The 27,370-nt window shown below is 40.0% G+C and overlaps 1 protein-coding gene across 2 annotated transcripts; it reads left to right on the plus strand.

Annotated features, from left to right (window-relative positions):
* The first annotated feature begins 32 nt into the window (after positions 1-32).
* Positions 33-27,045, plus strand: nt5c1aa (5'-nucleotidase, cytosolic IAa). 2 transcript variants are annotated; one of them, XM_085148769.1, is made up of 7 exons: positions 36-669; positions 4,762-4,806; positions 10,694-10,861; positions 10,962-11,091; positions 16,906-17,028; positions 22,370-22,554; positions 24,534-27,045. In XM_085148769.1, the coding sequence occupies exons 1-7, from the start codon at positions 514-516 to the stop codon at positions 24,888-24,890; spliced, it is 1,164 nt and encodes a 387-aa protein (XP_085004895.1). In that variant the 5' UTR covers positions 36-513; the 3' UTR covers positions 24,891-27,045. The 2 variants fall into 2 exon arrangements, with proteins under 2 accessions (XP_085004896.1, XP_085004895.1); XM_085148770.1 differs by lacking the exon at positions 4,762-4,806 and having other exon boundaries at positions 33-669.
* The last annotated feature ends 325 nt before the right edge of the window (positions 27,046-27,370 follow it).

Genomic DNA, 27,370 nt, shown 5'->3' on the forward strand with positions numbered 1-27,370 from the left:
AGAGGAAGGGGAAAGGGAGGGAGAGGGGAGCAAGGGGATAGAGACAGGCAGAGAGGTAGCAGCAGATGGATTGCTGCACAGCCCGCAACATACTTACCGAGGACAGACTGTATGTGTGACAGCGCGTGTGTGCATGTACGCTGTCACAGAGGAGCACGGTTGTGAATGAGTATTTCATGTCCTGTGGAAGTGGATGCAAGGAGCAGTAATTCTCTTGAAGGGGTGGGGGGAACACGGGATACAGACAAGTGAAGAGTCAACACTTTCGCTCTTCACACTCGGACTACTTTCAGGGCAGGTGCAACACCAACAAACCACTTTAGTAAGCCAATCACCAATGAACGTGACAGAAGAGTCTCCGTAAATGCTACAGACTGAGGCGGGACATATTCTGTGTTTGATTGCATTTTTTAAACATTTTTCTTTGTTTTTTTCGCCTGAGCGGAGGACAGTGTCTTTACCAAAGGTAGAGTAGTCTGGATAGCTTTGGGAGTGCAGACAGAGGGATCCTCTATGGTGAAAATGAGTTTGGAGCCTGTGCAGGTGATGAGCGGACAGGTCGCCGAGCTCAAAGTTGCCCCTTCGTCCAATGGCGACAGCGCAGGATCATGGGAGGGGAAAAGAGAGTTTGAGAAAGACCACCTGGGCCTCACTACCAAACCAAAGCCAGTAAGTCTCACTCTCCACCCAGAACTGCATGTGTCCCACTTTTATTGTGTAATCTTTCCAGATCACAAGAGCGCGAAGGCCTTGCCGGTTGAGACAATCACATGGAACCAAACAACCCTCTGTACTCCTCTTCCTTCTCTCCACCCTGTTGCTTCCCCCCCCCCCCCCCCCCCCCCCCCCACGCCTGGCTTATTCTCTTGAGTCAGCTGTTGACATTGCCCACGTGCGGTTTTAAGCACACCTTATAAAAAGGGGGGACTGGGAATCAGGAGCGGTCAGGCAAACTGTGAGTCTGGGTGTGTTTTGGGGTCCACAGACTATGAGTCTATTTCATCCTTTGCCTCAGTCATGAATGAATTGAAGAAAAAACTGATATCTTCTGTGTCTGCCAGAGTTTAGCAGCTGGGCAGGCAAGCTGCTAAATGAGGCTAATGATGATCACTCACTGGACGTGGGTACAGCTCATTTACACAAGATTTAATGTCAGCAATACACACGATGCCTTGTAATGATGTATTTCCAAATAAATCTAAGGTCACAGTCGACCTGTCTAACATTAGGGTTGCAGTTGCCACATGCTAAATAGGCACATTTTAAGAAACTAGAAGATACGACCTATCAAAATAAATCTCCTACACCTAATTAGAGTTGTTCTGCTCAAAGCTTTTCCATTTGGGAATTCCTAACAGACAACAATTTTATAAAAAGGGATGAACCGCACCTTTCACCCTAATCATAGATGGGCTGATGATGACCTGGTAGATGTCAAGAGGATGTTTTATATAATAGATTTAAACAAATATACTGTAGTGAAATTACACAGAAAGCCAGCAGCCACATGCTTTAATCTCTTAATGAACAATTCGAATATATTACAAAGTTTGCTTGTCCAGACTGCAGCTATACTTGATCGCTAGGTCCACAGCCTGGACTCATATTAAACTGTCGAGATGAAATCTCACTTGGATCTCAGCTTACAATTAAAAGGGATCAGATTACAGTCCCTAGCAAAGGTTTTGATTCTGTTTATAGTGTTGCAGGATATTGAACAGAACATACTGTACCATTTCCAGGGAATCACGGACCAGGCTACTAAACTAATCTGAGTGACTCTGAGAGGGCATTACTGTAATGTAACTAACAAAGCATTTAATAAGCTCGTACGGTTAGAAGAATAAGGGCAGGAAGAAAAACATTAAAGACTGAGTTATGTATTCACAGGAAATGCAAGCTAACGTGAAAGGACTCAGCTAAAAGTGTCTAAAAGCCGAGTAATCTGTGCCGCTCGAAGATTAACGCGGCCACATCGGTGTATTTTTGGACTGTAAACATGCATCACCATGTGTCCCAATGATAGCACTCAGCTATCTGTTTAAATATTACCGCATCGTATTACGGTGTAATGCATTCATCTGAAAGAGCACATACCTACATAACAGCATTAGAGAAAACTGCATGTGATTATTTATCATAGGAACTGCACCGAATAGATTACACTGAGTTTATTTCAATGAATGAACTTTCTAATTGAACAAAAGAAATCACCATCTGGTTATGATCTCGTTTTCCATCAGGTGGTGTGATAAGTAATCACACCACCTGATGGAAAGACTGAGAACCTTCACAGACATAATCAAACACAGTGAAATGAACTTTAAGCAGAACATATATAGGAGGACAAATAAAGGGTCATATTTGGAAGGTGTTACTTCTTTGTAGTTGTGCACTTTTAGCCATGTTACCGTGTCATATTAAATAATTCTTTAATTAATTTAAATGGTCTGACAAGTGTAACCAAATAGCACTGATAGACCTTTTCATTATATCTATGCTGAAACAGAACACGTCCAAAGGCAGGTAATGAGGGTTTTTTTTTCAACCCTAATCTATTTGAAAACAGTTTAAATGTGGTGAACAGGTTTTATCTTAACTTGTTGTCATTATTTAAAATACAGGAAGGTCTAAAGCAATGCTGCAAACAATTTTTAAATCCTCCAGTATTGTATGAACACAAAGATGTATCACTGTGCAAGTAAATATCACACAGTTTCTACACTTTTTATACCTTTAGTTTTTCTATATTATAGATCATATGAAAGGTCAAACTCATTTTAGTTTGTGGGAAACACACAGTCCAATTTTATCTTACTAGTTACCAGAAAAATACAACTTAATAAACTTTTTGTTGTCGTTTCCTTTTACTGTACAGACGTTTAAGCACATTCTGAAAATGCTCACATTAAAAAAAACAACAAAATAACAAAAAAAATCCAAACTAGCAAACTGACAATGAAATAGTTTTTGGCAATTAAGTTCAGGTTCAACCACACATCATAGGTTTTACACATTCAGTATAAAGAAACGCTACTGCAGTAAATCAGTCCAACTTCTTAGGCTTAACAACCACAGTTTGGTGCCGTCTGTCAGCAAGGAGGCTGTAAAACTGAATAAATTAGCAGTTTGGACTTTATTCTAAGGATGTAATCCATTCCTATGGATTTGCAACATGTACAAAATAGTATAAAATTCCCTCCTTTGTAATGTTTGCTCTGTGCAAAGCTATTAATGGAGATAAATTGGACATTGTGGTTGGTCAGATCTCGTCCCAGAGAGGTTTGACACCCTGCATCAGCGTAACTTTGTGCTGACATTGATCTCTGTCTAAATAAATAAATAAATAAATCTGGGTAAATTCCCAGATGAGTAAACATGCAGCTATTTTGCTGGTAATAACTGAAATGAGTAAAGAAAATCAACAGCCTATTTATGCAAGATAATTCATAATTTTATTGGGGGGATTATATTGGTTGGGTCTGATTTTTTGGGGGATCATAACCTCCTTAAACCCCCTGGACATTACGCCCCTGCCCCTATGTTAAAAGACTAAAATTAGGCTTGTGGTGAGAGGTTGTGTGAGATTAATGATGTAAAATGACTCGCAACTCACAAAAAATGCAGAGTGACGACACATAAAAGACGTCTGTGTTATTTATACCCTAATCAGTGATGCCAGGCTGGTCTGTGTCACTGTCTCCCTGTAAGCCTCTTTTACACGTTTATCTTAGACAAGATCAAAAGAAATCATAAATGAGTAATTATACTGTCAAACTTTCAACTATCATACCCAAAGTCTGGCATAAAAAATGCACAAACACTAACCAAATACCGTGCACGTAATTTCATGATGCATAATTTTCAGTTAGGTGATCATACTGGCCTGATTTTTAGACCAAACCTCATAAACCCTGTGTTAGCATTGCTGTTTCTGGCAGTGTCCGGTCACTCTGCCGTGTTACCATATCTGCCGGTGCTGGAACAGACTGCATCATCACTGGCCTTTACCTTATCTATAAATATCTGCACCCCCCCGAACACCTCACCCTGCCAGTCTCTGCTCACACTCTCACTGCTTTTATTTTCCCACCGCTTCCCCCTCTCCTGGTCTTCCTGGAAACCCCTTTCACCTTTTTTCTCTCCCCACCACTGCTCCCCGTGGGTAGAAGGGATGTCTCTCAGGCTGTAATATGTAAATAACACATGACTCATGGATACCAGTCGGGGTATCCATGATCTGGGAAGCTCTAACGGGATTAAGATATAAAGGGGGAAGCTGAGCACCACTTCAGAAACACACTGAGGATTTTCTTTTTTTCCTTCTTTTTTTTTTTTATCACCATCAACTTTATTTATACAGTTGCCTCTGCCATCACAGACATCAGTGGGTTGGAAGTGATAATAGTTAGTCTGAGTCCCCAGTGCAGAGGAGCCATATGACTGGGTTTGGAGGCCCGCTCAGAGGCCAGGCAGTTAACACTACTGGTATCAAATCACAGCAAAGCACCGGAGTCTTGCTCTGGGATCACTCTCAGACTGTGTGACACGTTATTCATAGAGTAAACTGTGTACCAAAGGTCTGGTACACCTGCAAAACTGTCTGAGATTTTGTGCACGTTGATCACATTTCTCGTTTGTCGCCATAGCTTTTAGAAATATGTAGAATTGTGCGTCAGGCATAGCAGGACATTATTTAAAGGAAATATTGTGGTGCTGAAAAAAACCTTTGTGATGAATAAAAACTGTCATTCTGCTAAGGTGACAGGGAGACGAGCCCGGAAGGTGGAGGGAGCCGTGTTCTTCGTAAGTATGTCCCGGTTGAAAGTTGGTGTCCAGTCAGTGCCACACCTTTCACCCTGTTTGAACCTCCTGTGATGGCTGTTGATGTGCCTGCATGATCACGGATACTCCCACTCTACTAACCAACGGCCTGACCTAACGCATCATCACGTGTGCTGTCATGTCGATCCATTCTTCACGTCTGTATTGGCTGCCTTTGGCTGGATCAGCCAATGAAGGAATATACAGTCTCATAATCACCCTTCACTACACTGAATGTTTTGGTGACTTTGAAGAAAATAATAGCAGTTTTTAGATGACATCCTCTCCTGCAGGCTCTGAAGCAACTCTCATGGCACATATGAAGCTTTTTCTTTGTTTTAGCAAGTCACAAACCTACTGACATTTGTAACTACGCCAATAACTAAACATCCAGCCTTGGAACCGAGCCTTTTTCAACAGTATCATGTGTGGCTCACTATTAGGAACTGGATTTGTTTGAAAAAAAAAAAAAAGTAACGATCTAATATTGTAGTTTGTTAAATATTTATTCTTTGTGGCCTTAATTAACACCATCTCCCAGTGGGCTTTTGTGTTACATCAGAGGTACTGATGGGAAAGATTCTCGTGTTTACAGCTTCTCGAGATGACAACAACTTGAGCTGGCAACTGCTAATCTGATTGTGCTACATCCAACGCTAACCAACAAAATAAAGAGACATGTACATTATAAAAAAAAAAGATATATTATAGGCAATACTATTTAAGGAGTAAAATTACAGTCTATAATTTGGCCAAAGACATGATTTTCTTTTGCAGCATTACCTCTGCAAACTGCTACAGTAGATTTTTAAATCCAACAATATGCGGTTGATGTGCAGACTTTCAGCTTTGATTCAAGGAGTTTAACAAAAATCTATGTAGGTATGTAAGAATAGAAAATATTTCTATACATAGTCCCTCACCCTCACTTTCAGAGGCTGAAAACCCTTAGATAATTGACTGACAAGCAGTTTTGTGGCCATCTTTCCCTTGTTTTATACACACACACACACACACACACACACACACATATATATGATAAATAAAGAAGTGTTAATTTTGCATTTTATAGCTTTACAATGTAATTTTAAATAAAAGGCCAAAGTGAGGGACCCCATTATTAGGCTGAAAAAACAAAGTTTAGAGTGAAGAAACACTTTCACGAATGGAAATACAAAAGGTTTACACTAAGGTGCAAAACACTGTTTACACATTAAGACGAAGGCCAGGTTAGACTTTGTCAGAGAGATGGAGAAAAACAAGCAGCTATCGAAGGTGGATTCAGGCCTGGCAGAGCATCTCAGTGGAAGAAACACAGCATTTGGTGATGTCCACACTTCAGATAGAGTGCAAAAGATTTTCATTGATGGATTATTTAATGCAAACCTCTTGTTAAACCCCTTGGATTCAAGCTGAAAGCTGCACTTTTGAAGTGCAGACTACGCAGGATTGATCTATTACAGGCGGACAGTTCTGCTTCAGTTCCAGACATTTCCAGCTTCCTTTTTATATTCTTGGACTCTACTAGAATAGTGTTGCATGATTCACAGTTCAAAAGAATCTTTATTTAGCCCCTCAGTTTATTTAGTGTGTGTAACATGCCATTTCAGCTCCTCTCCCTCACTGTAAGCCAACTTTCTTCTTAATGACTAGTTTTTTAAGACATTTGCCAAATTGATGCAGACCTTCTGCTTCCTAACGATACATTTCACTCTGACTAAAACATAAAGCATACTTTTCTTCTCTTATTAAGTCAGCAAAAATAACACTCCACATTTTGTCTATTTTTATGCAGTTTTATTTTAACTGTCACTCCACTCTCTTCCTTTTTTACTTACTTTTGCTAAGACAGGCTGTAATTGTCAGAACTTGTGAACTCGTATGCCTGTGTTTGTATACGGTGCCATAGGTAAATCCTTCAAGATGGCATCAGGTTTAGAGTCATGTAATTCATCTGTCATCACATTCATTGTGCTTCGCAGTCAGTGTTGATGTTTCATATACTGAAACATATGTGGATCAGAAATGCATTACAACTAATAACAAAAAGAAGAAAACAATGATATTTTTGTATGATATGCATGCACGGAAAATTGTTTTTCAGTTCAGTGGACACAGAAATATAGAAACTGTCAAAATTAAATAGTGTTTCATCAAATCTATTCTTTAATCTGACTCCCATGTGGGATTAAGCCTAGCCAGGTGACGTGTGTGTTAACAGGTAAGTAGGCGACAGGTCAGCAGGCAGCAGGGTTGTGATGGAAAAGGGGCTAAATGCGGGAACAATGGCACGGCGCACATGTCGGCTTGTGGCCTATTTACAAGTACACAAGCGTCAAGGCTGAGATGAGAACAGGCAAACATCTCAATACACAGAATCCAACCCCTCACTCATCCATGTGGAAACATACTGACTCACAAGCACAATTTTAGACACACTGAAAACAGCTGAAGATCACAGCACAGTACAAACAACAGTAAATATACAGTAAAATAATTAGCATCAGATTTAATCAATACTGCATCAGAACAGTAAATTAAAAAAACCCCATAAGCAACACTCCATTTACCCAGTGTCACATGACACACTTTCACATGCACATTGGTGTTCTCTGCATTGGCTGAAACACTTTGCCCCTTCACCCCACTCTTCCCACTACACAGGCACGAGTTCCTCTGCCCACTGTGGGCAATTATTGCCAGTTAACCCAGGTGGAATGCAGCCCCCCCGCCAACCCCTAAACACACAGGCCTGAGTGTAAACACACACATTGGGCAACATGAGCACAATATGACACCACTGCGCCATCTAGCAGTTCATCTGAGACCATGGAAACAAAACACACATGTACAGACAAAGCTCCAAAGAGCTCTACATACACTGACTCGTTAAAATGGACCTCTCTGTTATTTAGTGAAATATAAAATCTCTGTTTTTCCTTTTTTAAATGTATAGAATCTGAAAAGCATGAGGAAACAGGACGGGAGTGTTGACATTGTATTCTGAAGGTTTGACATTTTTGCCATTCATATAAAACAGTATGATTCCACACAAATTAAATTATTATGACCATGTGCAAAGAACTTGGAGACTTGTTACCTTTGAAAAGGTTTCTTTGAGGACAGGAACTAGGTCTGGGACTTTGGTAAATCAAGGTGCTGATAAAACAACAATAAATGAAGTGACTCTGCTCTTAGTTTGCGTTTAAATGGGCTCGAGCTGGCTGTCATGGGCAAACTGTTTGTGATAATATGGTGATTAACTGTGATAAGCTGGCAAAACAATTAGGAATCTATTGCCATCCACATACAAGAAATTCACATTAAACTGAAATGCACACTGACTACTTAAATTCACAGACCAGCCAGAAGCTCATACAACAGAATTTCAGGAATCTCTCCACAAGTAGTCACACAGTTGCTGCATGATAGAGATACTGATAGGAACTGTTATTAAATAGGACTATGATTGGAATACAACAGCTTGGAAACCAGTTAAGTTGTTGAGTCGAGCTCCCTGTTGCAAAGAGACACATTGCAAATGACTTGTGTTGATCAGTGCAGACTGGCTCAGACTGCTGCCTACGTTTAAAAAGCAGCAATGATCTGCAAGCCTCCAAATTCTGAATGTCATTGGTCTATTTTGTCCTAGTCATAAGAACGTTTTTACTCTACTGCAGCTCAACCATTAGGCTCCAGTTGGTGACTTCCAATAAAAATAAAAAGTAAAAGCAGTAATACTTGGCTAGTTGCGAGGGGACTCGTAGTCCCTGTGAAACTGATGACTGAAGCCCCACTCACACAGGCTTAGACACTCGTCAGGTGTCAGGTTACATCCTAGTAACTATAGGTTGCTAGGGAGAAATGTGGTTTCCCTGACCGCTTGCCGAGTGGATTTGTATCTAAGAACAGTACTAGAACGTACTTTTTAGTTCAAAAGCAAATTAAATTGGTGGGTTTGTGCATTTTCCCTTAACTTCTACTAAGACACTTACTGTTTGACTGTATTTTTTGCACTGCATGTAAAGCCTGTTTTTCCACGGAGCTCATGAGCAGGGAAATTTTCTTGTTAGACTTTTTTCACGTGCCTGAGGCAAAAAAACACTTTAGGATTTATGATTTAGACCTTTGTCACCATGGTTACATTCACATATGTCACTAAGAGTCACAGAAATATGGAAAAATAACAAACAACAAACAGTAGAAACAAATTTCAGTCTTTGGTTTGGTCATAATTAATGTTGTAAGGGTTTTTTTGGGGCGGGGGGGGGGGATTTAGAATTTTTTATATATTTACGAAATTAAATGTCTAAAAATCTATTTGGAGCTAGATTATTTGGCCCTACAAAGGTTCTCAAGTACAGGCTTGCTTTGTGTTGACAGTGCAGGGATGAATTGTGTTTCTTTTAATTCTAGAGGGTAAACACAGGATAGAACTTGTAAGATGAAAATTCAGGAGGTGTGTGTTTACCACTTCTCCTTAATATTGTTTTGTGTCCCATGGTAAATATATCTTTTATATTTTTTATTATTTTGTGTTTTGTACTTTTCTCTTGCTTCTGCACAATTCTAAATCTGATCTTTGCAATATTTTCATAATTACTACAGCCACATGAGGCTGAGGTGATATTGAAAGCTAACAACAAGCTGTAATCACAGACTGTATATGAGAGATGGACATATTCTCTGTGTCTGAAAAGAGAAGGGAATTTCAAACCTGCACTCTTTCTAAAGCTCCATCCACACAGGAAGTGATTCGCTCATCAGGCTTCGCATTAAAACTATTTGGTCATTGGTGGACATACCAGGCTCTGGTAGCCTCTAGTTAACCCTAATGCATTAACTGCAATGTCATATGTGAATCACCTGTATCCTGTGTTCTCATTGGTACACATTTCAGTCACTTGGCTCGAAGCTGAGAGTTTCAAAGTTTCACATGTGACCTGCCCACTTATTTAGCAGACAGTCCCTTGAAGTTGCTTAACAGCTACTACAGTAGGTATGTACTCTATTGGATTTCTCAGATTTCCACTTCTTGCTCAAGATGGTGACAGCCAAAGTCTGAGGTTTTAATACGAGAGATTATAAACCAACACATCCACTTTTATATATACTCAGTGCTCTTAAGCCCAATTTCTTGCTTTTTTATATCTGTATGTTAAACTGTTTGCTATAAATGTTGAAATTATTAGTTTAACTTCATATGCTCATAATCCCTGTGCATATTGTTATTAGTAACTCTTAATTTAGAATTGCTTTTATGAGTGCACCGTGTTTAGTTTAACTGCAGTTTGTACTTTTTCTATTATAAAGGGATTTTGCCAACTAGATACTCTATTCTATGAAATTACATTATAATATCAAACAGCTTTAAAATTCACCCAAGATAGCACATTCTTTCGTCTATATTCTTAAAAAACATAAAGAGACAGTTCCATAAACTCAAACAGTCACAGTGTGATTGAAGTGAAGACTTCAATCTAATTCAAAAGTCATGAAATTGTCTGATTACTTTTCAGCCTCTGAAAATGGTTTTAATTCATTAACAGTTAATGCTGTACCTGTAAACAATTATTGTGAGACTACATAGTTGAGTTTCTGAATATACATAGCCTTCATTCTCTATCACTCGATATGACTCCTGTAATGTAATGGCATTCAAAGAAGTTAACATTGATAGCATTTAACACACTGATGCGAAGATAACAACAATAGACCAGAGCAGCATGCACTCTTTAAATAACGGGCACGCATTCCTCTCTGTGTTTCCCATTAACCACCTATAACCTTGTCATTACTGTTCAGTGGTGTTCTCTTTTTTGTTCATCTTTATCTTTCCATTGTCCACCTTGACTTTGGTTTTCTGCAGCCGAAGCCAGAGAACGCAGTGACCGTTGCTGTTTCCTCTCGGGTCCTGTTCCGGACTGAGCGGGAGCAAAAGGTGTTTGAGCAGCAAGGTGTGGAGGAATATCTGAGATACCAAATTGAACATGAGAACGAACCCTTTGCTCCTGGGCCTGCTTTCCCCTTCGTCAAGGTTAAAGTCACACAAGCACACACAGATGTTGTTTTTTAATTCTTTAATTTTTTTTTTTGGTCTTGATTTTTCTCAGCTGACTGTTTCTCTGTCTTGACAGGCTCTGGAGGCGGTTAACGCTCGTCTGCGAGAGCTGTACCCCCAAAGTGAAGAACTGTTCGACATCGTTTTAGTAACATATAACCATGCCCACGTTGGAATCCGGCTCATCAACACCATCAACCACCACAGTAAGCCTAAAAACTGTCAGTGTACGCCACTGAAAATTACTTGCCCTACGTGGCACTATTAAAAGATGCTATGCAGCAGACAGAATTCTCAGTTTAAATAGCTTCCTGTCATGGGATAACAGTCCATTGATAGGTCAATTATATATCTGAAATTTCAAGCACCCACACAGTTTGACAAGCTTATTATCACACTCTCCATGTTGCCAATCTGAACTATGCCCACCGCCCCCTGTTCAAACAGAAACAGAAATACTGCAGCTCTCTAATGAAACAGGAGACTCACGTCTTCGAAATCAAAGTCTTTAAAGACCTCATTTGGTTTATAATCAGGAGAAAAAATATAATGTGCTCAGATCTGCTGTATGCAGTAAGTAGCTATCAGCCATTTTTCTTTATGTCCATGACAGTGCTGACACAGGAATTGGAATCACCTCTCTTCATATCATAGTTAATAACTGCAAACCTTGAATTTTGGTCAAAACTTACTTTTGTTTCCACACAAACTCCATGTCTGTGTGACTCATTACCAATAACAGTAGCATGTTCCAAAGCAACATTATTGTTATCACATAAAATTTTTCAGTAACAGAGTAATATGACACATTACTGCACCAATCAGGATCTGTAATTACAGTCACAGTAATGCCTTGACTTGTGTTACAAATGTTTTTCAGTTATCTGCAGAAAAGAAAAAAAAAAATCAAACAACAGGCCTTTTTTCTTCGTTTTCAGTTTGCATGTGTGTCCACATCAGAAACAAGTACATTATGCTGCTAACAATTTGCAAACATCTGCACAGAAACAATGCTAACGAAAGCTAGCGAATCCCTAGATTGATGCTAAGGCTGAAAGGACACTTTACCATTACTTTGCTTTTAGCATTGCTTTCTGACAAGTAGTTAAAGAACATTTTTCTTAAGAACAGTAACATTTAATGTTCATCTACTAACCCACCAGCTTGTCCCAGTTGTACAGAGATTGCAACTCTATTTTTACTCTACTGTTACCGAGGCCTAAGACTGAGTTATAATTAGGAAAGAAGGAGTGAGGATGTTGGAGTATTTTGACATTTACCTTCAAAGCTGCATCACATTTTGAAGACCTCAAGTGGGCATGACAGAAAGATTGTAGGGGATTACATTCTGACATTTGAGGGCCTCGAGGGGATTGTGTGTCAAGGAATATGGATAATGTACAACCATGTGTCCTTAAAATTTCTTAATCAGTTAGATAAGCAAAGGCATTTATACAGGGTGGCAGTAGCTCAGGAGGTAGAGCAGCTCATCTACTGATCAGAAGGCTGGTGGTTCAATCCCTGGCTCCCCCTAGTCTGCGTGCCAGATATCATTGGGCAAGATCATATTCATACTCCGTTGCATCGGAGTGTGAATGGTAATTGCTACCTTTATCTTTTCTCAGCAGTGCGCACACATGGAGCAACGTTTACCTAAAAGCACAGAAGACAGTGCATGTGCGTTGTATAGAGTACTTTGAGAAAGTAAAAAGGTGTGGATGGATGGTAGAAGCAAATGTTAGAGCATGATCAGGGTTAACAACATTCCTGTGAGGTGAAGTTATTATCAATGATGAGAGGAAGATGTTTTTTAGAAAAGACAAATAATAAATAAATAGCATTTGATGTGTGTCAGTTAGAATCTTTAGTTCAACCAAGGGACAAAAAGAAAAAGAAAAAATACTGACGTGACAAAAAACTAAATAATTATACTTAGTTTTCCTCCAAAATATAAGTTTAGGGCTGCTGCTGATCAATCACAACTTTACTAAGTGAAGCAGGTAATCCCTGTTTAACTTAAAAAAAAAAGTCTATAAATGCATCAGCTTTTTTCTGGGTTTTTTTTCTCAATTTAATGCTTCCAATAAGTGCACGCTTTCCCACTAACGTCCAAACCCAGCACCCAAAAGCACGCACAGTTGCATCCATACATCATCCAGAATCTGACGCAGGCTCAGCTGAGAGACAAACTGTGGAGTGTATGAACAGCTGACTGACAGGATCCTTCCCAGGGAAACTCTCAGACCCTGTGATGACATCCCTCTCACAGACCACTTCCTGTTCAGTTGCTCTAATGTTTTCAGATCCTCGGGGCTTCATGACGGGAGTGAGTTCAAGCTTATTTCCCTTTGGGATGTAAGAATAATCCAAGAGGCCGGAAACAAAAACAAGTCTGAGCGAAGCCACCAAAGCAACACTCGGCCTTCCAGATGCCTCCATGTTAGATCTTCTCTGGTGGCTCTATGTGAGGCATTCAAACAGTCGCTTGACCTCTGAGTGTTCCTGCACACTTAAAGGAAACATGGCTTCTCTGATAACACTGATAAGTGTTTAATGAGCATCTTTCCTGCAGTGGGTCTCTCTGAGTAGCAAAGCCATGTTAAAAAGATTGAGGATCATTTATTCTAGCTTGAAACTGGATGTGCAAACTGGACGTGTTTATTTTTGATTATCAGCGCACCCAAACTGTTTTTCGAGGCAGAATCAAGTATTAAATTCCTGCACTATACACCTATGAATAATGGATGTGTGCAGGCACACACCTGACTTCTGTAGGGGCAGAATTCTACCTTAGATAACACAGTAGCTTGTTCTGGGTGCTCTGAAGTGTCTTTTCAGTCATGTTGATTTCCTGTTTTATTACCATGTTTCAGATGTTTTGAACAAGCAAATAAATCATGCAAAAAAGATATATGAAAACATTTTTCTTAATAGACAGGGGGAAAAGATACAAGAACGTCAATGGCAAGCATATTTTCCCTCGAGTGACTCCCACGCTCCTGCACCAGTCTGAAACACAGGATGAGGTGCGGTACAGCGTAGGGGAAGGGGAGGGGGTCAAACTCACCAGGGTCCGACTACAAAGCTAAATAAACCATTAAGAAAATCTTCAGAGGACAGTTGGTTCTTTGAGTAACTGAGAGGAGATTACTCAGGGGGCTTAAAGCAACACAGTTCCTCTGTTCCTTCTGGAGTCCAGTTCGTTTTGCCTAGAGCCTGATTATGAGTCACACTACATTTATTGCCTTTGTTTCTTTCCTGTGTCTTTAAAAGTGAGCTTCACATTTTGAACTGATTACCAGAACAGGTTTATACATACAAATGTAGCCACCAAACTGCACAAAAATATCGAACTTTGCTTGTTTCAGCCTGAAGAATATTCGCTTTGTCCGCCTGCTTGTCCGTATGTTCTGTATTCAGCACAGAGCTGCACCTGCCTGGTTAGCCTCAGCATTTACTCCTATATTAATATTACATTATTATAGTCGACAGTGGGCTCTGCAAATTATTCACAGTGGGGTATATATTTTCCCACATATTTTCCCAGTTCTTTGGAATGACGTGGAATAAACTTACTGAGCCTATAATACATTGAGGCAAAACTTGATCAAAGCTTTTTTTTTTATATCCAGCTAAAAAACAAACAAACAAACAGACGTTTCTTATCAGCTTGGACTCATGAAAAAATGGAAAACTCAAGAAAGAGCATCTACTTGCTCATGTACATGGACGTCAGTTGTTTTGTGTTTTTGTAAGGTCTCAGTTCCACAGGCCTGGAGATGGATCGGTGATATCCTTTAACCTCAGGTTGGCAGATGGTTGCTGATGGTTGCTGGCAGTCTCCAAGCAAAATTAATTTAAAAAGAAAGGTTTACAAGCAAACCAGAAAGGGAGAATGTTCACCGTTGCTTTGAGAGTGTTCGCAGACAACTCATTGTCTTCCATGCAAACTACTGGAAATTGCGTCAGTCTGCTAGCAACTATAACAAATCCAAAAATGTTTTTGATCTGCCACCTGTTTTGTGCCCAATTTTCACCTGAGAGCAAGGAACCTCCAGCAACCACTTGCCAACCTATTGGGGGATACATGTTTTTACCTAGAAAATAGAAGTTTCCCGGGTGTTATCAACTGATCTGTAGGTTGTGTGACTGAGGCCTTAGACCAGGGATGGCAAACTCATTTAGCATCGTTGGCCATGTAGAGTCAAAAAATGCCAATAGAAATTTTTGTAGAGAAAAAACCCAGGGACTTTTCTGTCATCAAATTGTTTAATTGATACCTAATTACTTTGCCGTATGAATATCCAAGAGGGCGGTCTTCATCAGTAAGAAAAGGTAAAAAACTTATGAAAATACAATTAAAAGTCCAAGTCTTCATAGGATGTTTCTGGCACCCGGGCCTGGTGATGGACACCCCTGCCTTAGACTTAGCACAGCTTTAACCTCCTAGGACCTGGCGTCCATATATGTGGACATTACACTAAATTTTGCTCTACTTGGGCCTGATATGCACTTACGGGGACATTATAATGCCATTATTCTATCAAAATTTAAAACGAATGTCCTCATATGTGGATATCAGGCCCTTGTAGAGTAAAATCAGGTAAAAACATCCTTCTTTGTTTTTACATTCATGAGGTCCCAATCAGCCCAAACAGCAAAGAGAAATTAAAAATGCTTGTTACGTAAGAGTTCGGGTCTTCCCTGCTGCAGCATGTACTGTATGTTCTCGAGAACATTTTAAGCCATCTTTTGTTATTTTTGGAGCGGTTACAACATATAAGCATTTAGATTATACCCTGCTTGGAAAAAAAAGTAAGGGAAACTCTCTAATCAGAGTATAACACAAACTCAGTTAATATTCAGGCTGTCCAATTACTGTATCCATATCATCTGCTTTAGAGCAAATCAAATGTGTGTTTTCACTTGCAGCTGACTTTTTACACTAAAGGTCAGTGAGTACAGCGTAGACTGGAATAACAGTTAGCTTTGCAGCGTTACAGTCTCAGAAGGTCATTATGATGTCATTAGGTGCTGCAGTTTAGGCTCTAAAATGACAATTTTACAACATATAGAAGCAAATTACATGGAGTAGGAGTTTTAATGTACTCTGATATTTTATTTGCCTCTTTTAAGTTCCCAAACTTTGTGGAAGCCCTGTGCTAAAAAAGGCCAGTGGACCTTTATTGTGGATGAAGATAAATTCATGCCTCGGCGATTGCAGCTTTAAATAATTGGAATAACCTTCCCATTTCTCTTTTTTATAAATCTCCCGCCCACACTAACCTCCTCCTCTTACTTCATCTCCATCTATCTTAGGCGTCGCCTACCTTTTCATCCTATTATGACCTTCAACTCTAATCAAACTCAATCCATCACCAGATATTACTCTATTTTACTCCCGTGGCCTTTCTAATAGCCCCCCATCCTCTTTTCCCTCATAAATACCAGCTCATTTTACAGATCAAGGACACAGATATAATCCGCAGATCTGTACTCGTGGATCTAATTACCTAATATCAGTCTCTTCTCATTTTCCACATACCGACTGTCTAGTCCAGTCCACAGCAGCGAATTAAAAGGCCTCCCAAGCCAAAATGTAAACAGACACTTTCCCACCAAGTCTTTTCGCTTGGTCCTCTCATCTGCACAGCCTCCGTCTTCCCACCCTTCTATTAACCCCCTCTCTGGACCCTCTCCATGTTTTAAGTACTTGTAAGTTTATCCTCTCACCATGTCTTTAGAACATCTTCACTCCTTTTTGCCGTCCACGGCCCCCGAAGTGACCCCTTTGTGAACTCCCTGACAGTCAGAGCCCCAGCTTCTAGTGCAAATATATATTATATAAGCGACTCTTTGAAGTCATGCGGTGTTTGCTGGTATGCTAACATGCAAATAGATACATGTATCAACACTGTAATGGATCTGTAATGCTGATGATGGACTGAATGCTGACATTTAACACCAGATGATGTACTGAAATTAAAAACCTTGTTGCTATTTGTTCCTCTCATCCACAGACTTGTTCATTGAGAGGTTTTGTATGACGGGGGGAAGCAGTCCTATTGGCTACCTGAAGGCCTGGCAAACCAACCTCTACTTGTCTGCTGATGCCAACAAGGTTAGGGAAGCGCTGACTGAAGGTAAGGCCAGTCCTGCCACAAAGCTGAAAAATACTTAGAAGTTACTAAAGTTTACAGCTTTTTCTACGTTTCACACCAGATTTTGTTTTTTTGCATTATGTGACTCTTATATAATAATGATTGAAAGCTGTAGCACAGGACTTTTACAAGCTAATAAATATATGTTTATTAGCATTTTAAAAAAAGAGTTTAATTTCAATTCAATTCAATTTTATTTATATAGCGGCAAATCACAACAAAAGTCGCCTCAAGGCGCTTCATAGATATAGAGAAAAACCCAACAATCATATGACCCCCTATGAGCAAGCACTTTGGCGACAGTGGGAAGGAAAAACTCCCTTTTAACAGGAAGAAACCTCTGGCAGAACCAGGCTCAGGGAGGGGCGGGGCCATCTGCTGCGACCGGTTGGGGTGAGAGAAGGAAAACAGGATAAAAGACATGCTGTGGAAGAGAGACAGAGGTTAATAACAGATATGATTCAATACAGAGAGGTCTGTTAACACATAGTGAGTGAGAAAGGTGACTGGAAAGGAAAAACTCAATGCATCATGGGAATCCCCCGGCAGCCTACGTCTATTGCAGCATAACTAAGGGAGGATTCAGGGTCACCTGGTCCAGCCCTAACTATATGCTTTAGCAAAAAGGAAAGTTTTAAGCCTAATATTAAAAGTAGAGATAGTGTCTGTCTCCTGAATCCAAACTGGAAGCTGGTTCCACAGAAGAGGGGCCTGAAAACTGAAGGCTCTCCCTCCCATTCTACTTTTAAATACTCTAGGAACAACAAGTAAGCCTGCAGAGCGAGAGCGAAGTGCTCTAATAGGGTGATATGGTACTACAAGGTCAGTAAGATAAGATGGGGCCTGATTATTTAAGACCTTGTATGTGAGGAGCAGGATTTTGAATTCAACACAGTGTTATTGAAGTATATCGTTGCCTGGTGACTCTGTATTTTGCACAATTCTAAACCTGCTGTCTTTCAATGACTGTATATAAAAGATGGCCATTGTGTCGTACTTTATTAGTTTTGGAATGCTCATTTTGAAGCGTTAATGCTAGCTTTTTTCCCCGCCATTTTTTTGTGTCTCTGTTTGTGTGTGTGTATGTCAGAAGTTTTGCATGAAACGGAGAACCAGCTTGACAGCTAAAGCTTGTCAGCTTGGTCAGCTGACAAGGCGTCCATAAAGGGTGGAAGTGTTAGTAAACAGTTGACCTTTGCTCCAGGAGGGGCAAAGGGCCTAACCAACCACCTAAACATAAACCATAAACTGTACAAGTGCAACACACAAAGATGGCTGCTAACTGGTAGTAAGTGATGGATAAAGAAAAGACTAGAAAATTCTCTTGCAAATATTAAAGCACGAACGTCTTGCTGGACCACACAGCAGATCATATTGGAATAAATATTCTAAATTCCATTAAAAACTGCAAACAGCACAAAAATTAAACTTGAATTAAAGTAAAATGAGGTCTAATAAACAGTGATTGGACCAGAGACCAATGCACAGGACTATCAACATGCTTTTTTATTTTTGCATTTTAAGATGGGATTTATTGGGGATTAAATGGCTTTTGGAACGGGGCCTCTTGTAGTCCTTAGATTAACTGTAGATTTTGTCACCTCAGCATTAACCTAATTTTCCAGTCGTAGAGCGTGGGATGATTGGTTTACCAGAAAAACTAGGAACAACTAAAACAGGAATAGAAAATTGAGGAATCTCCTGAGGATGGGTTACCGAATAACCACTAATCACCTGAGAGGATTACATTAGTACAGCATTTGGTTTATGTTCATATAATTACCATCCGACTATAGTGGAAGACAAAAGAATTCAGATCTGAGAACAGTAGATGGCAGTGATCATGCTCGTATTTGCCTCCAAATATGGGGTGCATTGCCACAATAAAAAAATATATTTATGCATGCTAGTATCCTGGTGTCCTCCTAGAGATCCGAGTAATTTAAATGGAATAATCCAGTTATATGTTTTAGACATTTAGAAAGTCTCACAGAATCAGTTTAGCATACAAATTAAAGGCAAACCAGTGGCATCAAGGCTCTCAGACGCTCCATTACTTCAGCTTTATTTTGATCAGGGAAATGTGTCCGAAGGAATGCCTTCAGAAAGCTTTCATGCCTCACATTTAATTAAATCCTCCTTCTGAGGAAGCTTGATCTTGAATTCTTTTCAAAGCACACGTCATGTAACCGCACTAGTTGGTTTGGCCTATTTGCATGCATTTTATTTACATGTAGTTTCAGCACACTTGACCTTTTCCAAGCTGGATAACAAAAACTAGTTTTTCCTATTTTTCAGACACAGATGGAAATGTTTTGAAATATATAGGTTCAAGTATGATTTGAAATTCATAGCAATATAAAACTGATCTAATCCCTAAATCATAAATCTCCAAATATATGCCATGTCATACATAGAAAAAACTACAAAGCAGCCTGCACACACACACACACACACACACACACACACACACACACACACACACACACACACACACACACTGTGCTAGGATTGTACATTGTGTACAGTGTGTGTGTTTGCATAAGAAGTAGCAATGACATCTTCTGCAGTGCTGCTGTGACATTACCATAAATCAGCATATTGATTTTCTTTAGTCTTTGCACTCTATTTGATGGTTTCCATGGTGCCATGGCACCGTGAGGGGTTACCAACATCCTATTTGTTGTAGCTTTGGCTAATTTGTGTCACAATTTGAAGGCACTGGTCATTTTCTGCCAAAGAAATAAGAGCGATTAAAATGCAACGATGGAAAATTTGTGGGACTTGAGGTGACAACCACATCCAACGATTTAAATCCCTTCAGTGCAGCGAATTTCATGCTGCATTATTACTGCAGCCAACACAGAGGAGGTTTTTGTGACACAATCTGTGTCACTGGGTGTATAAACTTGAGACAAATTTAAGGAAAATTAACTGGCTGTGTAAAGCTTCAAGTGGCTATGGTTTAACTTCTGTCGCACAGTAAACCTGCTCTGGAGCACGTAAGTGCAAAATGAGTGCCTGCTGACCAACCAGTTTGCCAGAAAATCGCATCACTATTTCTGGAAGATAGTGAGACGTTTTTCTTTCCCGACAAGCACTGAGAAGAAATATAAAAGCTCAGGAGCAACATTACTCATAGCTTGTTTTTCCCCGTTGGCCGCAAGCAGCAAATCAGTTTTATTTTTCTATCAGCCTTAACACAGAAATGTAATCCCAACACAGGACAGTCTAAGCCATGCACTTTATGACCTTATATAAAATTTGCAGATAAACCCACTTACTGGTTTGAATTCTGTTTTTATCTTTGCTCTTTGTTTACTCTCACATAGTTTTAACCCTGCTGGGTTGCAGCTGAAAGAATTCATGAATTTTATCTGAGACTTAATTATGGGCTGTCTGTAAATGGACTGCGTTTATGCACCACTTTTGCAGTCTTTCTGACCTCTTGAAGCACTACAGTCACATTCACATATTAATACAGCAGGTTTTCATAAGGTGTAGAGCTTTCAGCTGTATTGTGTTTAACCTCGCTCTATTTTTACTCACGTTATAATCTTCGTTTTGTTTGTCAAGTATCCGCTCTGCTGCCCAGGAGACCTGTGCATGCTTGTGATTAGTCATATGTTGCAAACATCACCCTCTTCATGTGCACACACATGCTACTTAGGGCATGCCACGATGATGACTGGGAAGGCCACAGAACAATATAACCTAAAGGGATCAAGGGTTTCCTTTAACTGTCAACCATCTGTAGCTGTCAAGGCATCTCCAGGGACTTTCTTCATGTCATTTACGAGCTTCGTGCCAGTAATGCCGCACCTCTGTGGGAGGCAGCTCCTCAAAAACACAGAGCACATAAGCAGTGAAGCAAAGGAAGTGGTTCTGACATTTTACTTGAAAGCTCTTAATTAGCTGTAAATCCATTTGTTAATGCTTCCTCTGAGTGTTAGAGCATGTTTTTAAGGATTGCGGCTATGAAGGTGACAGTTAAAAGCTTCCTGTTTTGTTCTGTTTCTGGCAGGAAATGAAAGAGAGCACTGAATGAAGTGAAAGATGCTTTTTTGCACCTTAGAAAATCAAAAGATTTATTTGTGAACTGAAGTGACGTTTAAAAGCTGATTTTACCTAAACAAGCGATGTCTCTGTTTACTTGATCCTCAACCACTCAATATGCAAATACACTGTTTAGAAAAATTAAAGGAACACTTTTTTTAATCCGAGTGTAGCACCAACTAAATTAAGATGCCTTGCTGTGTCTCCCAGCACAGTCTCAAGAGCATGGGGAAGATTCCTGGAGACAGACAATTACTTTAGGGCCCTTAACCCACCAGCAAGACTGTTATTTGTTTCTTTGTGCAAGAAGGAACACTGGATGAGCACTGCCAGAGCTACAAAATGACCTCCAGCAGGACACTGGTTTGAATGTCTCTGACCAAACAATGAGAAACTGACTTTATGAGGGTGGCCTGATAGCCAGTGGATCCTGTGCTCATTGCCTGGCACCGCGGAGCCCAGTGAGCATTTGCCGTAGAATATCAGAATTAACTGGTTCACTGCTGGCACCCTGTGCTTTTCACAGAGAGAGAACAAGTTCACCCTGAGCACATGTGACAGACATTAAAGAGTCTGGAAAAACTGTGGAAAACGTTATACTGTCTGTAACATCGTTGGTCTTTCAGTGATGGTCTGCAGAGAGATATCCATGGCAGGTATACTGGCTAGGTAATTGCAGACTGGCTACCATTAACATTAGGATGAAACCCTTGGATCTTTGTCAGGCCCTACACTGGTACACTAGGTCCTGGGTTCCTCAAGGTGCAAATGACAATGCCCGCTCTCATGTGGTGAGAGTATGCAGGCGGTTCCTGAAAGATTAAGAAATTGATATGCTTGACTGGCCCCCAGTTTACCTCAAATTGTCCAGGAGCTCTTTGATGCTCTGATCCAGATCTTGGGGGAGATCCTCCAGGACACCATCCATCATATTATTAGCAACATCCCCCATGAGCCTGTGGGGACCATACACACTATTCAGTACCAGTTTGAGCTGCTGCAATGAAATTACAGGAAAACAGACTAGCCATGAACTGAAACGTGAAGTAAAGAAAGCAGGGCAAAATATCTGATAGGGAAGGCAACTCCTGACTCCCTCTAAAGAAGAAATGCAGAGAGTGCAGTTAAGAATTAAGTGCAGGAAGTGAAGGAATGAATCATAATGTACTAATGTTAAAAACAAATGAAGTGTACAAACAACTTCTCTTTAGCTGTAATTAACTAAGTGATAGTTGAGCCCTTTATTGTCTTATGCATTTGTGTTCAGGCATCGCAGCAGCCACCATGTTCATGCCGGAGAAGATGACAGAGGTATCCGAGTCCCAGCTAAGAGTGGCATTTGATGGCGATGCTGTCCTCTTCTCAGATGAGTCAGAACGCATCTTCAAGGCCCACGGGCTGGACAAATTCTTCGAACATGAGAAGGAAAATGAGGACAGGCTACTGGACCATGTTTGTATTCTTAAATTGAATTTCTTTGCATTTGTTGATTTTTATTCTATTCAGTTTTATTTATAGCGCACCAAATCACAACAACAGTGACCTCAAGGTGCTTTCTATTATAAAGACCCTACAATAACAGAGAACATCAACAACAGTTTAAACTAGCACTTTAGCGACAGAGGGAAAGAAAAAGAAACCTTTTAACAGGAAGGCAGGCAGGGTGTTTTATTAATACGTTTCTCTTAACAGCATCCGTGATGTTGGTGACAACATAAAGTACATCCTGCACCCTAACCCTCCGAGGTCATTGGTCACAACTAGGGATGGGTACCGGTATCCGGTGCTATGATGGCACCGGTTCTGACATAAACGGTAGTAACCAGACCGAAAAGCAGCGCACATTTCGGTGCTTTATTTCGGTGCTTTTTTTTCCTGAGCTGTGGTACACTTTCTTCTTCCTTACATTTATATTGGCGGTTGGCAAACAACTGAAAGGTGCATTACCGCCACCAACTGGTATGGAATGATACACTTTAGATTCTAGCCAATCATTTTACGTTTCCGGATAGTAGGCGGGTCCATGTACGTACGTTCTTTTAGAGCAGAGCTACAGATTAAAAATGCCCAAGGCGAAGCGGTCAAAAGTCTGGCTGTACTTCACAGCAAAATATGCAAACTCAGCAGCCTGCAACAAGTGCTTTAAGCTGATACTGTCAAAGAAGGTAACACCTCAAATCCGATGAAACACCTGGCGACGGATAGCGTTTTTTTTAAAAGCCGAAAAATGCGCCGTATTTGATAGCTTGCTGCAAGACCTCACACCAGCGCATCGACTGCAGGTGGGTTGCCTGTTATCGGACCCGGAGTTAGCAACATCCCCCAAAAACCCGAAGAGGAGAGTCCTGGCCCCTAGCTCTGCCAGTGTAGCAGAAATGATGACGGATGATGATGGCAGCAGCAGCCGTTCTTCTCTGCGTGAGTAGCTTAGTAGGCTAACCACGTTATTAAATTAATGCATGTAAGGTGAACTAGCAAACACCGTCATAGTTACATGCAGCTGTCTTCTTGTTTGATGGCAGATACTCCCTTCACCCTGGCCAAAAAGGCTAAAATGACCAAAGAAAAAGTGGAAAACAGCTAAACATGAGAGGTTTTTGGACAAAGTTTGTGTTTTTTCCATTGATTAAGCACTGCTTCCAGCCAAGAGTGATACCATAAATCCCCTGTAGCTGCAGAAAAGGCTAACATTGTTATCGTTTTACAAAAAAACAGCTGAACATAAGATGTTTTTGGACCAATTTTGTGTTCTCCATTCTTTAAGCACCGGTTAGAGCACCGTTTAAGCACCGGCACCGTTTCAAAAGTACCGGTTTGGCACCGGTATCGGATAAAACCTAAACGATACCCATCCCTAGTCACAACCCATAACCCTGTCAGAATAGGGTTTTTTGTTTTTGTTAAATTGTTCTTTCAAGGCAATCAGAGAAGAAAGAAAAAAAAACTTTCAGGTGACACACTACAAAAAATATTTCCCATTTTCTTCCTTGAAAATTCAGTTTTGTCTTTCTTTAAAATAGGATTAGCAATTAGCTTGGAGCTTGTAGCAATCCTTAAAAACATTATATTCTTCCTAACATTATCTTTTCCAAGCAGCCTCAATGATGAGCGTGCATATGGTCTCCACATGAAATCCATTTCAGTAACTGATTATTCTATGAATATATTATGCAAAATTAAATTAAATAATAAATTGTTTCTAAAGACTGTCAGTTGACATGTCATTCTCCTTGACAACCAGCAATTTCGGAAATTAGCAGTGCATGCCTCACGCTGTGCTACATTACAATAAAATGGTGCTAGCTCAATCAGGGTTTGTATGTGTTACATACATATAAAGCTGATGCGTGACAAGTCAAAGATGAGTCAAATCTTAACATATATACAAGAAAACAGATAGCAGATCCTCACTAGCTTTTCCTCTTTGGCAGGGTCCCCTGAAGGGCTTCCTAGAGGCACTGGGGAAGCTCCAGAAAAAGTTTTACGCTAAAGGCCAGCGTCTGGACTGCCCTATCCGCACCTACCTGGTCACAGCTCGTAGTGCAGCAAGTTCTGGGATTCGGGCTCTCAAGACACTTCGGGCCTGGGGGCTGGAGATCGATGAGGCCTTGTTCCTTGCAGGAGCACCAAAGGGCCCTATGCTTGAGAAGATAAGGCCACACATCTACTTCGATGATCAGATGTTTCACATAGAGGGAGCGGCAGAGATGGGTACCATCGCTGCACATGTTCCCTATGGCATTGCACAGAAACATAACTCCAAGCACAACACCAGCGCAGGGAAGTAGACAAAAGGACTTTGGATGTTGGTGACCTGGTAGAGGGAGGGGATATTATCTTAGGACAAAACAAAAAGTTATTAAAGTAAAATTCAGATGATGAACTTTTTCTATTTTTTAACTGTATGGAAATACATGTTTGCTTGACCACAGTATCTACTGCCTCGGCTTAGTGCTGCTGCTTCAGATAAGAAATCTGGATAAAGGTCAACAACAGGTCTGGAACCTGAGATGACCCAATAACCAAGGTGTCCAAAAACAAGTGTTTCATTAAATCATGCTTTGGTTCTTGACTAAGTATTTCTCTTACTACTCCTTGTCTTCATAGCGAAGACAAGGAGTGAACAACTGAATTGTTTATATATATGTAACAGTGCACTGAATGTTAATAAACAAACTGTGAGCACAATGCAGAGATATTATATTGTTAACCAATATGGTGATGTACTATAGCATGAAAGTAATAATTTAAAGTTTTGTCAAATATTTTATAGTTTGATTACACACAAATGTAAAAAGATTAGGGTGCAGCTGTACAAAATGTGTTGTATATTACTGAAGCATTCAATGCCATCTGTTCTTGTGTTCCAAAATCCAAATCAAATATAGAAAGCCATTTGGTGCCTTAGTGGAATTATAGTTCTTTTGGGTGAACACAGGCAGGAGGGCACAGACGGTTTGTTTTATACTTCAGTGAAATATGTTTCTAACTGTTTTAACCCTTACGTGGCACCTGACAGGATCTTAGACACTGTGATGTGTTTTTATCCAAAATACCCTCCACTCCTTTGTATTTGGAAGTATTTTAGCTATAACAATATTTGAACTACTGTAATGTGGAGTGATACGAGAAACTCGTGGGAGCTCTGGCTTTGCATGATGCTTCGCAGCTCAGAGCGGTTCAAATGGTACATAATTAGCATGCTATATTGATTGATTTCTTTTCTTTTTTTCTTAAAGATTTGTGACTTTTTTTTTTAGAGAGAGAAAAGAACAATGGAAAAGAGAGATGGATGAGATATGCAACAAGTTGCCCCTGCTTGCAATCAGACAGGTCACAAGTAATGTATGTGGTATGCAACTTAACCAATAGTGACCACACAGTGTTATAAATATATTACTGTAGCGAAGAAACCATGTTATTTACATTTATTTACATGGCTGTATGCTCTAGAAGTTGCCTTTAGTTTCAATGAATGTATAACTTACAGCCAGTTATGTTTTATGGCTTACATGACGTTTTATGCAATCCCATAATCGACAGAAAACCAAAGTAAAACTTGGCAATTACATGTTAAAACTTGTTAAGGCTTTCACAGTTCATGGCATAGCTAAATGGAATTTCGATCCGTTTTAGCTGATATGTAGCATGCTAAAGTTTACCATGCTAGCATGCTAACGTTTACTGTGCTAGCATGCTAATGTTCCCACAAATATGTGATCCTAAGGAGGTCTTAGTCTAACAAAACACTGACTTAACTGAATGAACCTGAGTTTTACCTTCATATTTAACCAGTGGAGCAAGTGTCATATTTTTACAGGTTTGCTAACCTAAGAGACTTTTGAAAGCTAGGTCTTTTGCTAATATTCCAACTAGAGCACACACGTTATAGGTAGACATAAGCCGTCAATCTTGGGTTGAATTCTCTGTCTTGTATACCCAGGCGACTTTGTTTAATGGTTTAAAGTTTAACCATCATAACTCCATTTCTAAATTGTAGTTAGAGAGTCTTGCTAATGTTTGATAGAAAAATATAAATGTTTCTATTATAGAGAAAATACCTGCAGTGACCTTTAGAAAATGCCAGTCTACTTCGCATGACTCTACTTGCAACCAGTGTATAATTAGAGACAAATCATTACGCTTAACCAGTCTTCTGAGTACCACGGGGTTCAGAAAAGTGACAAGCAACCCACAGGTTTAACCTCACAGGCTACACATATACAGTAATTAAACAGATGTGTCTCTTGGCAAACTAAAACAACTGCTGACTTGTGAGCAGATAAAGTTTCAGCACGACAAGCTAATCAGGGAACTCTGGGCTTCAGGGTGACATTCGGTTTCAGCTTGAACAGATTCAACAGCACTTTGATAACTGCTTTATTGAAGGATTTGCAAGATTAAGAAAATGTAAATGGACAATAAATAAAGATTACAATTGAAGTATTGGCTTTATTTTCATTTGTTTGTGAAAACTAATATAGATTACATGGATCTGTTTGCATTCAGTGGCATGCACTCCTTCAGTCCACCATGGAGTGGCAGCATCGCACCACGGTGGAATGATTGATGAGCTGCAGCAGCAACTGCTCTTCACTCAGCGCAACGATGAAGATGGAAAGAAGCGACCACTTCGCTTTGATTTAACAGCTCCATGCACATAAAAGTTATCCTAATTTATGTCAGTTTTTTAATCTTTGCATCCTTTATTATTATCTTTTTGTGACAAATCCTCCATTTCTCCATCTAATTTATTAGTCTTCACACT

This window comes from Neolamprologus multifasciatus, chromosome 22 (assembly GCF_963576455.1).
Source record: "Neolamprologus multifasciatus chromosome 22, fNeoMul1.2, whole genome shotgun sequence".
Classification (NCBI taxonomy): domain Eukaryota; kingdom Metazoa; phylum Chordata; class Actinopteri; order Cichliformes; family Cichlidae; genus Neolamprologus; species Neolamprologus multifasciatus.